Source organism: Taudactylus pleione, unplaced genomic scaffold (genome assembly GCF_031769625.1).
Source record: "Taudactylus pleione unplaced genomic scaffold, aTauple2 ptg000514l, whole genome shotgun sequence".
Taxonomy (NCBI): Eukaryota; Metazoa; Chordata; class Amphibia; order Anura; family Myobatrachidae; genus Taudactylus; species Taudactylus pleione.
In genome coordinates, this window is record NW_028284916.1 from 106,416 (window position 1) to 120,000 (window position 13,585).

A 13,585-nucleotide genomic window follows, 5' to 3' on the forward strand; every position below is an offset into this window, starting at 1 on the left:
GGTGAATATATTGTGGGCAATGGAGGAGGTGCCCTTCAGAGCTGGAGCTCCATTGTCTCCCATTGTTCTGCGCCTGTATAGCAGAGGCTACGTTCCCTGATAATCAGGAATTTACGTTCAGCATGGCACTAGCGTGTAATACTGAATTAGCCCCAATTTTTGCAGAGACTGATTGCAGGACATTGCACTAAGGAAGTTCTGTAATATCGGGAGGCAATCGAGAAGCCGACTGCCTATATACCGGCAGCCGGCTTCCCGACTGTCTTATCCCGGCAAGGGTGAAATGCTGGGCGTCTAGATGTAGTTGCCCGCATTTCCCCGACGCCGGGAGACTGGCGTAGTGATGCCGGGTGCTGCGAGCGGACAGCCGCGGGGGGGAGGGTTAGGCACCCCCCCGGGGGACTTAGGTTTAGGCAGCGGGGAAGGGGGTGGTTAGGGTTAGGCACTTAGAGGCGGGATTAGGGTTAGGCACTTGCGGGGGAAGTTAGGGTTAGGGATAGGGGGGTTAGGTTAGGTTAGTGTATACTTACCTATCCTTGATCGGGATTTCCAGTGCTGTCGGGCTTCCGCTGCGTCGCACTCTGCTCCTGTCAGGCTGCCGGCGGTATTTCATACCAATTCCATAATATCAGTTCCCTAGAGCTCACCAAATCTGGCAGACAGTCCCATACAAATCTATGGGCATGACTATTGCGAATGAATAGAGGGAACGCAGCAGATATCTCAGATACTACTCTGGCAATCCTCTGATCTGGTATTGACATCCTAATTCAGCCGACAAGGCTCCCTCTCCGGGATATCCATAGGGAGGGAGGGAGGACGAAGTGGGCAGGATGGGTGCATAGTGCAGGGAATTTTGTCATCTTGGCTCATGACATCTTGTATGCAGTGAGCTCATCCTCCACGTCGCTTCTGGACTTGCGCAGTCCGGCATAGCGATAGGCATTAGACGGGGGAATCCGGGTTCCGGAATTATGCTTACCCTTCTCTGGCAGTGGGGACCTTAAGACTAATCCAGAAGCGTCCCACAGAATCCGGAGGGGTAGGCAACCATGACTGACACTATACCATACTCGCCGACATTCTGGCAGCCGGATCGAACAAGCAGGGGGGCGTGGCACGGTAGAGAGGGGAGCAGCCGGGGACACTACCTGGCAATGGGGGGAGAGGGGGGAGCGTGGCCAAAAAGTTGCATCATCTACAAAATTCCGAGATTGTCACCCCCCCACCCCCGCTGCGGTAGTTTGTCTGTGATTCGCCGGGGGGTCTGGGGGGTCAGCGGCTAGACGGGGGGTTTACAAACTTTTCCAGAAGGCCGGGGAACACCATACGAGGTTCACGGCCAAATCGGGCGAGTAGGTAAGTATGCACAATATTTGTTAAATAAGTATCCCCCTGGTAATCCTTTGAGGTATGGTTTCTAATGGGAATAGGGCTTTTGAACTTTGATGTGTCTATCCCTCAGAGGGGATGCAGCAGGAAGCCGATGGTCGACATGCCGACCGCCGGAATCCCGAACCCCGGCATGCCGAAAAAAGGTAAGCTGGGCGGCGGGCGTGGGAGGGGAGGGTTAGGGGCTACCGGGGGGGACAGGGCTAACCCGGGAGGGTTAGGTTCAGGCTAGGGGAAGGGGGGGGGTTAAGGTTAGGCACCCCTGGGGGGGGAGGTTAGGGTTAGGCACCCCCTCTGGAGACTTAGGTTTAGGCTGCGGGGACGGGGGGGTTATGTTTAGGCACTTGGGGGGGGGATTAGGGTTAGGCACTAGGTGGGTAGGTTAGGGTTAGGCACCCCTAAGGGAGGGCTAGGGGGGGGGAGGGTTAGTTTTACTTAAATATGATCCCCTGTCGGGATTTTCACTGCTGTCGGTCTGCTGGCGTCGGGATTTGATCCACCGGGTTCAAATAGGTCACATAGGTCCGGCGGTCATTCATATTGATTCCGTGTGGTGTAACAGGGCTGCAATGGGCTGAGCGCATGATGTCATGACGTCCACAAAGGAGGTGGGGCTGCCTACACTAGGAAGTGCTACACTGCCCAGAGCTCCGTGTGGCTGCACATACTGTAGGGACTCTCAGCGGTTATACTGTACTGGCTGCAGGGTGCCATTCCAGGCACCCTGCTAGCCAGATGGTAGTGCAGGTGGCACCGTGATGTGGTCTGTCATACAAAGCAGGGAACCGGTATTATCCATGCACTCCCCCCCCAGCCCTGAACCTGTAAGACGGAATAGTCTGCAGAAAGACAGCTCTTTACTCCTCCTGCTGTCAAATGTAGCAGTCTAATCTCTTCTATTATCCTTAAAATATACAGTAGAGTATCAGTTTATAATATATACACACTATATACATGTTTGACACGCAATATGACATGTAACATACAGTATGCAGTGCCAGACATTACAGTATGTGTATATTTTGTTATTCTACAAACAATTACTAAAGCTGCAATACAGCGACTCTTTATTAAATGATCTCACAAAAACGATGTTTCCATGTATTAAAAGAGAGTAACAAACAACGATTAACAAAACCAGCAGCTTTAATCACGTTCCAAGATGAAAATGTAAGCGAAATAGAATTTCTATTGATTTACAACTCTAGTAATAGCTTAACAATTACAGGACGAAAATATTACAACTTGCGGCTTGAAAATCTTGATTTATTATAGTTGTCATAGGGACTACAGTAAGTAGCAGTTCATGAGTTTGCCGGTCAGAAATGGTAAATATTATTTGTGCATAGATGTTATAACTAATCATTTGTGAACTGTATTTTTGTATACCAATACCAACCCTAATTACACCTGTATACTAATATCTACCTGCATTACATCTGTATACTAATGTCTACCTGCATAACACTTGTATACCAATACCAACCTGCATTACACCTGTATACTAATGTCTACCTGCATTACACCTGTATACCAATACCACCCTGCAATAACTCTGTATACCAATACTAACCTCCATTACACCTGTATACTAATGTCTACCTGCATCACACCTGTATACCAATACCAACCTGCATTACCCCTGTATACTAATGTCTACCTGCATCACACCTGTATACCAATACCAACCTGCATTACACCTGTATACTAATGTCTACCTGCATTAGACCTGTTTACCAATACCAACCTGCATTACCCCTGTTTACCAATACCAACCTGCATTACCCCTGTATACCAACACCAGCCTACATTACCCCTGAAAACCAACACCAACATGCATCACACCTGTATACCAATGCCAACCTGCATTACCCCTGTATACCAATACCAACCTGCATTACCCCTGTATACCAATACCAACCTATATTACCCCTGAATACCAACACCAACATGCATCACACCTGTATACCAATGCCAACCTGCATTACCCCTGTATACCAATACCAACCTGCATTACCCCTGTATACTAATGTCTACTTGCATCACACCTGTATACCAATACCAACCTGCATTACACCTGTATACTAATGTCTACATGCATTACACCTGTATACCAATACCAACCTGCATTACACCTGTATACCAATACCACCCTGCATCACACCTGTATACCAATGCCAACCTGTATTACAACTGTATACTAATGTCTACCTGCATTACACCTGTATACCGATACCAACCTGCATTACCCATGTATACCAATACCAACCTACATTACCCCTAAGTACCAATACCAACCTGTATTACACCTGTATACTACGGTCTACCTGCATTACACCTGTATACCAATACCAACCTACATTTCTCCTGAATACCAACACCAACCTGCACATTACACCTGTAGACTAATATCAACCTGCATTACCCCTGTATACTAATGTCTACCCGCACTACACCTGTATACCAATAACAACCTGCATTACCCCTGTATACCAAAACCAACCTGCATTATACATGTATACCAATGTCTACCTGCATTACACCTGTATACTAATGAATACCTGCAATACACCTGTATACCAATACCAACCTGCATTACACGTGTATGCTAATGTCTACCTGCTTCACACCTGTATACCAATACCAACCTGCATTAACCCTGTATACCAATACCAACCTGCATTACACATGTATACTAATGTCTACCTGCATTACACCTGTATACCAATGCATAACCCCTGTATACTAATGCCAACCTGCATTACACATGTATACTAATGTCTATCTGCATTACAACTGTATACCAATGCCTGCCTTCATTACACCTGTATACCAATACCAACCTGCATTACACCTGTATACTAATGTCTACATGCATTACACCTGTATACCAATACCAACCTGCATTACACCTGTATACCAATACCACCCTGCATCACACCTGTATGCCAATGCCAACCTGTATTACAACTGTATACTAATGTCTACCTGCATTACACCTGTATACCGATACCAACCTGCATTACCCCTGTATACCAATACCAACCTACATTACCCCTAAGTACCAATACCAACCTGTATTACACCTGTATACTACGGTCTACCTGCATTACACCTGTATACCAATACCAACCTACATTACTCCTGAATACCAACACCAACCTGCACATTACACCTGTAGACTAATATCAACCTGCATTACCCCTGTATACCAATACCAACCTGCATTACACCTGTATACCAATACCAACCTGCATTATACATGTATACCAATACCAACCTGCATTACAACTGTATACTAATGTCTACCCGCACTACACCTGTATACCAATAACAACCTGCATTACCCCTGTATACCAAAACCAACCTGCATTATACATGTATACCAATGTCTACCTGCATTACACCTGTATACTAATGAATACCTGCAATACACCTGTATACCAATACCAACCTGCATTACACGTGTAAGCTAATGTCTACCTGCTTCACACCTGTATACCAATACCAACCTGCATTAACCCTGTATACCAATACCAACCTGCATTACACATGTATACTAATGTCTACTTGCATTACACCTGTATACCAATGCATAACCCCTGTATACTAATGCCAACCTGCATTACACATGTATACTAATGTCTATCTGCTTTACAACTGTATACCAATGCCTGCCTTCATTACACCTGTATACCAATACCAACCTGCATTACACATGTATACTAATGTCTACCTGCAGTTCACCTGTATAAAAATGTCTACCTGCATTACACATGTATACCAATGACTACCTGCATTACACCTGTATACCAATACCCACCTGTATTACCCCTGTATACCAATACCAACCTGCATTACACCTGTTAACCAATATCAACCTGCAATACACCTGTATAAACATGTCTACCTGCATTACACCTGTATACCAATACCAAACTGCATTACACCTGTATAAAAATGCCTACCTGCATCGAACCTGTATACCAATGCCTACCTGCATTACACCTGTATACCAATACCAACCTGCATTACCCCTGTATACCAATACCAACCTGCATTACACCAGTATACTAATGTCTACCTGCATCACACCTGTAAACCAATACCAACCTGCACTATCCCTGTATAGCAATACCAACCAGCATCACATGTGTATACTAATGTCTACCTGCAATACACCTGTATACTAATGTCTACCTGCATTACACCTGTATACCAATACCAACCTGCATTACACCAGTATACTAATGTCTACCTGCATCACACCTGTATACCAATACCAACCTGCATTATCCCTGTATACCAATACCAACCAGCACCACATGTGTATACTAATGTCTACCTGCATTAAACCAGTATACTAATGTCTACCTGCATTACACCAGTATACTAATGTCTACCTGCATTACACCTGTATACTAATGCCAACCTGCATTACACCTATATACTAATGTCTATCTGCATTACACCTGTATACCAATGCCTACCTGCATTACACCTGTATACCAACACCAACCTGCATTACACCTGTATACTAATGTCTGCCTGCATTACACCTGTATACAAATACCTACCTGCATTACCCCTGTATACCAGTACCAACCTGCATTTCCACTGTGTACTAATGTCTATCTGCATTACACCTGTATACTAATGTCTACCTGCATTACACCTGTATACCAATGCCTACCTGCATTACACCTGTATACTAATGTCTACCTGCATTACACCTGTATACTAATGCCAACCTGCATTACACCTGTATACTAATGTCTATCTGCATTACACCTGTATACCAATGCCTACCTGCATTACACCTGTATACTAATGTCCACCTGCATCACACCTGTATACCAATACCAACCTGCACTATCCCTGTATAGCAATACCAACCTGCATCACATGTGTATACTAATGTCTACCTGCAATACACCTGTATACTAATGTCTACCTGCATTACACCTGTATACCAATACCAACCTGCATTACACCAGTATACTAATGTCTACCTGCATCACACCTGTATACCAATACCAACCAGCATTATCCCTGTATACCAATACCAACCTGCACCACATGTGTATACTAATGTCTACCTGCATTACACCTGTATACTAATGTCTACCTGCATTGCATCTGTATACCAATGCCTACCTGCATTACACCTGTATACTAATGTCTACCTGCATTACACCTGTATACTAATGCCAACCTGCATTACACCTATATACTAATGTCTATCTGCATTACACCTGTATACCAATGCCTACCTGCATTACACCTGTATACCAACACCAACCTGCATTACACCTGTATACTAACGTCTGCCTGCATTACACCTGTATACAAATACCTACCTGCATTACCCCTGTATACCAGTACCAACCTGCATTTCCACTGTGTACTAATGTCTATCTGCATTACACCTGTATACTAATGTCTACCTGCATTACACCTGTATACCAATGCCTACCTGCATTACACTTGTATACTAATGTCTACCTGCATTAAACCTGTATACTAATGCCAACCTGCATTACACCTGTATACTAATGTCTATCTGCATTACACCTGTATACCAATGCCTACCTGCATTACACCTGTATACTAATGTCCACCTGCATCACACCTGTATACCAATACCAACCTGCACTATCCCTGTATAGCAATACCAACCTGCATCACATGTGTATACTAATGTCTACCTGCAATACACCTGTATACTAATGTCTACCTGCATTACACCTGTATACTAATGCCAACCTGCATTACACCTATATACTAATGTCTATCTGCATTACACCTGTATACCAATGCCTACCTGCATTACACCTGTATACCAACACCAACCTGCATTACACCTGTATACTAATGTCTGCCTGCATTACACCTGTATACAAATACCTACCTGCATTACCCCTGTATACCAGTACCAACCTGCATTCCACTGTGTACTAATGTCTATCTGCATTACACCTGTATACTAATGTCTACCTGCATTACACCTGTATACCAATGCCTACCTGCATTACACCTGTATACTAATGTCTACCTGCATTACACCTGTATACTAATGCCAACCTGCATTACACCTGTATACTAATGTCTATCTGCATTACACCTGTATACCAATGCCTACCTGCATTACACCTGTATACTAATGTCCACCTGCATCACACCTGTATACCAATACCAACCTGCACTATCCCTGTATAGCAATACCAACCTGCATCACATGTGTATACTAATGTCTACCTGCAATACACCTGTATACTAATGTCTACCTGCATTACACCTGTATACCAATACCAACCTGCATTACACCAGTATACTAATGTCTACCTGCATCACACCTGTATACCAATACCAACCAGCATTATCCCTGTATACCAATACCAACCTGCACCACATGTGTATACTAATGTCTACCTGCATTACACCTGTATACTAATGTCTACCTGCATTGCATCTGTATACCAATGCCTACCTGCATTACACCTGTATACTAATGTCTACCTGCATTACACCTGTATACTAATGCCAACCTGCATTACACCTGTATACTAATGTCTATCTGCATTACACCTGTATACCAATGCCTACCTGCATTACACCTGTATACCAACGCCTACCTGCATTACACCTGTATACTAATGTCTGCCTGCATTACACCTGTATACCAATACCTACCTGCATTACCCCTGCATGCCAATACCAACCTGCATTACACCTTTATACCAATGCCTACCTGCATTACACCTTTATACTAATGCCAACCTGTATTGTCTACCTGCATTACACCTGTATACCAATGCCTACCTGCATTACACCTGTATACTAATGTCTACCACCATTAAACCTGTATACCAATGCCTACCTGCATTACACTTCTATACTAATGCCTACTTGCATTACACCTGTATACTAATGTCTGCCTGCATTACACCTGTATACCAATACCTACCTGCATTACCCCTGCATGCCAATACCAACCTGCATTACACCTTTATACCAATGCCTACCTGCATTACACCTTTATACTAATGCCAACCTGTATTGTCTACCTGCATTACACCTGTATACCAATGCCTACCTGCATTACACCTGTATACTAATGTCTACCACCATTAAACCTGTATACCAATGCCTACCTGCATTACACCTGTATACTAATGCCAACCTGCATTACACCTATATACTAATGTCTATCTGCATTACACCTGTATACCAATGCCTACCTGCATTACACCTGTATACCAACACCAACCTGCATTACACCTGTATACTAATGTCTGCCTGCATTACACCTGTATACAAATACCTACCTGCATTACCCCTGTATACCAGTACCAACCTGCATTTCCACTGTGTACTAATGTCTATCTGCATTACACCTGTATACTAATGTCTACCTGCATTACACCTGTATACCAATGCCTACCTGCATTACACCTGTATACTAATGTCTACCTGCATTACACCTGTATACTAATGCCAACCTGCATTACACCTGTATACTAATGTCTATCTGCATTACACCTGTATACCAATGCCTACCTGCATTACACCTGTATACTAATGTCCACCTGCATCACACCTGTATACCAATACCAACCTGCACTATCCCTGTATAGCAATACCAACCTGCATCACATGTGTATACTAATGTCTACCTGCAATACACCTGTATACTAATGTCTACCTGCATTACACCTGTATACCAATACCAACCTGCATTACACCAGTATACTAATGTCTACCTGCATCACACCTGTATACCAATACCAACCAGCATTATCCCTGTATACCAATACCAACCTGCACCACATGTGTATACTAATGTCTACCTGCATTACACCTGTATACTAATGTCTACCTGCATTGCATCTGTATACCAATGCCTACCTGCATTACACCTGTATACTAATGTCTACCTGCATTACACCTGTATACTAATGCCAACCTGCATTACACCTGTATACTAATGTCTATCTGCATTACACCTGTATACCAATGCCTACCTGCATTACACCTGTATACCAACGCCTACCTGCATTACACCTGTATACTAATGTCTGCCTGCATTACACCTGTATACCAATACCTACCTGCATTACCCCTGCATGCCAATACCAGCCTGCATTACACCTTTATACCAATGCCTACCTGCATTACACCTTTATACTAATGCCAACCTGTATTGTCTACCTGCATTACACCTGTATACCAATGCCTACCTGCATTACACCTGTATACTAATGTCTACCACCATTAAACCTGTATACCAATGCCTACCTGCATTACACTTCTATACTAATGCCTACCTGCATTACACCTGTATACTAATGTCTGCCTGCATTACACCTGTATACCAATACCTACCTGCATTACGCCTGTATGCCAATACCAACCTGCATTACACCTTTATACCAATGCCTACCTGCATTACACCTTTATACTAATGCCAACCTGTATTGTCTAGCTGCATTACACCTGTATACCAATGCCTACCTGCATTACACCTGTATACTAATGTCTACCTGCATTACACCTGTATACTAATGTCTACCTGCATTACACCTGTATACCAATGCCTACCTGCATTACACCTATATACCAATGCGTACTTGCATTACACCTTTATACCAATACCAGATGAATTCCTATATATCTCTAAATGAATGCAACACATACTCATTTATGGCACATGTATTCTATACTGTTTATCCATTTATTTAATCTAATAACACTTATTTACTATACATAGCACAAATATGTTATGAAATGCTTTTGTAGAGAATATTTATCCGTTGACATCAGTCTCTTTCCTAATTTGCATTCCAAAGACCACCATACAATACAGAGAGCATCCCAGGAACCATCATACAGATGTGTCCACATACATCTAGACATATGGACAAATTTGCCATGCCATCAACTCTGTGACTTAGCCACTCCTGGTGATTTTTCTGAACATTTGCTACATTAATCTGCTACTATACACAGATTCTTTTGCAGTAAAAAAAGAAGAAAAATTGTTAATTTATCCAATCGCTACTTGTGGTAGAGCATCTTAGCCATGCTAAGCATCTCGTGTCAAATTAAACAAAAAAGGAAAGGTGTAAGAGGACTCATCTGTTCCAAGCAGAGATTTCTAGTGACCCACATACATTACAGAGAGCATTCCAATGAGTGCTATATAAAACAAACAGTGTACCATCATACAGAACAGTGAGCATCCAAGTGGCCACCATACAGAGCTCATTTTATTGACCACAAAAGTTTAACTTATTGAACAATGGCCCTGATTCAGAGCCGGACGCTCTGACCAGAGCGCTCGCTCTGAATCAGGGCTGTCCTATTTAAATGTGGAGCAGCCTTTTGGACGCTCGCATAGCTGTGGGTTACCACACACAGCTTATGCGAGCGTCCATGATGATGGTTGCGATGGTCAAGACCATCGTGACCATCGGGCTTGCGACGAGACCCTGCGGTAGGGTCTCGTGGCAGCAAGCCCTGGAGTGATTTTGGCTCTATCAGAGCCAAAATCACTCCCACTGACATCACTAGTGATGTTAGTGGGGCCGGACCCAGACGGTAGGCGTTCCCATGGGAACGCCTCCGTCTGGCAGCCACGCCCACCAAAGGGGGCATGCTGTCAGTCACCATTGACAGCACGCCCCCTTTGGTGCGAGACCTGGAGCGACAGCTTGGCTGTCGCTGTCTGGGTCTCGCGCATGCGCACGAAGGAGCTCCCTCCGTCGTGCGCATGTGCATTGGGGTAACATCGACCCGCTTGCGAGCGTCCTGCGCTCGCGAGCGGGTCTGAATGAGACCCATAGGCAGTAGAGTAAGGTGTACTATATGTGGCTACTGGTAGTCAATATTTTATTCTGCAAAAACACACTGGGTTTGCAAAAAAATAAATAATTTAATAACAATAGTAAATATAATAATATTGATAGTGACATTACCAATAATAGACATTGTATGGCTAACAGTAACATTAATGTAAATAGTAATGATGCTATTTGTGCAATGCATGCCTCCCAAAAAGACATGATATAAAATAAACTTAATTTGGGTAATAACCAACCATAGAAAATAGAGCTACTGTACTGTAAGGGGTAAATTTACTAAAAATAGTTTTCAGAAGTGGAGATGTTGCCTATAGCAACCAATCAGTTTCTAGCTAGTATCTTCTAGAAGATGCTATTTAAATGTTAAGTAGAATCTGATTGGTTGCTATGGGCAACATCTCCACTTCTGAAAACTCTCACTTTAGTAAATATACCCCTAAGTATTTGTTTACAGTTTCTGAAAGTAAAAGAACATTAATTAAACAGGTGAGTCTTGAAGGTTTTAAAGGTTTCCAAGGTGGAGGCCTCTTGTACTGAGCGAGACAACAATAGTAACGATAACCTATAGGTCTATGCGTTACCTACCTTTTTGGATAATACGCAGAGGAAGATGAAGATGAACATTCCCTGGAAGGCGTTAGAGATTGTGAAGAGATAAGCTGTCACCACTGAGCCGTTTACAACATGAAGGACCCCAAACATCCATGTTGCACCAAGAAGGAAGAGCAGGGCCAGGGCGCCCCGGGCACAGGACCTGGGGAGGAACATTGCCGCGTTTTAGGAATGTAGAGCAGAAAATATGGGAGAATCCATCAGGACTGAAACATGGACTGACTGGTTAGTGTGAGGTATCAATATTAGCATGACCGACATCCATCAAAGCATGAATTTAGCTTAAAGTCTATCTATTTCATACTGTATCTATCTCATATCTATCTCATATCTATCTCATATCTATCTATCTATCTATCTATCTATCTATCTATCTATCTCATATGTATCTATCTATCTATCTATCAATCAATCTATCTCATATCTATCTATCTATCTGGAAATGATGGGTTAGAACTGAGCTCTGCTGTATGGGCAGATGGGATGTGAGATGTATTGTTTGTGTCGGGGTGCTGCACCTTCCTAAAAGCAGGAGTACCGGGTCCTGTGTAACGATAGAATGGGGTAGAGGGTGCAGAGGGTGCGCTCGCCCTATGGGTGTAATGCTGGAGTAATAGTGTGTTGTGGTCTTTTGTGTTCGATGTTGTGTGTGGAGTGATGGGGTGTAGGGAGGGAAGGGGGTCTAATGGACTGGAGGTGGTGGGTGAGGAAATGAAGACAGAGGCAGAAATGGGGGCCAAAGGGTTTATTGGAAAAAAACAGTACTAATCCTGTTCGGTCCCAGGCACCCAGGTGGGGTGAGCGATCCACTTAGGGGTGTGTGTGGGTGGAGACTAGGGAGGTGAGTGGACCCTTTTAGGGGGCTCCTTCCGTGCAGTTCAATAGACCGGCACGTTACCCATGCTGGACCTTTGATCAACAGTCTTAGGTTGTCTCGGTGGGAGGGGAGTGGTGGGTTGGAAGTGGGTCTGGCGGTTGTGGATGTACACCCTGGCGGCGTCCCACGCAGGGGTATAAGTCTCGGAGTCACTTACCTACCGGTAGGATTTGTTGGTGAAAAAGGCTTGGGCTGCTGGTAGCTGGTGTTAGAGTTTCCTTTTGCAGATGTGGTGTTGGATGGCTGCTTTGGTGTCAGCAGTTGGAGGAAGCTCTGTGTGTGGTAGTGGCTTGCTGGTGCACTGTGGGGCTTGGTGCACCGCGTTGCTGGCATTCTGTTCCCGCTGCCTGGTGGGTGCTGGTGTGGATCGCTTAGGGATTGCTGCTGGATGAACAGCTGTGAGTGGAGCTGGTGTTGGTTGCTCCCAGGGGGCGGTGCGTGGTCGCCTGGGTCTAACAGGTGGAGTGGTGATCAAGAGGGGTGCGCAGGGCTTTGCTAGGTGTGATGCCCAGCGCGGCCCTGCGGGTGGTGGGTAGAGAGGGTTCTGGAAGCAGCAAGGCTCGACCGAGTTCTCGCGGGAATGAAGAGCTCTGGTGTAAGCTGGCTGTAGTGTCAGAATGTAGGGGGTCTCCGACGTGTTTCGGCAGGGGCTCTGCCTTTTTCAAGGAGGTAAGAACTATCTATCTATCAAACTATATCATATCTATCTATCTCATATCTATCTATCTATCTATCTCATATCTATCTATCTCATATCTATCTATCTATCTCATATCCATCTATCAATCTATCTCATATCTATCTATCTATCTATCTATCTATCTATCTATCTATCAATCTA

General features: G+C 44.1%; 1 protein-coding gene across 1 annotated transcript in view; it reads right to left on the minus strand.

The window, feature by feature from the left end:
• Positions 1-13,585, minus strand: part of ADGRL4 (adhesion G protein-coupled receptor L4) — a 308,744-nt gene that overhangs the window by 14,805 nt on the left and 280,354 nt on the right. Inside the window, exon 15 of the mRNA XM_088450302.1 lies at positions 11,841-12,009. Within this exon, the coding sequence (XP_088306428.1) occupies positions 11,841-12,009 (169 nt within the window). The remainder of the gene's footprint in view (positions 1-11,840; positions 12,010-13,585) is intronic.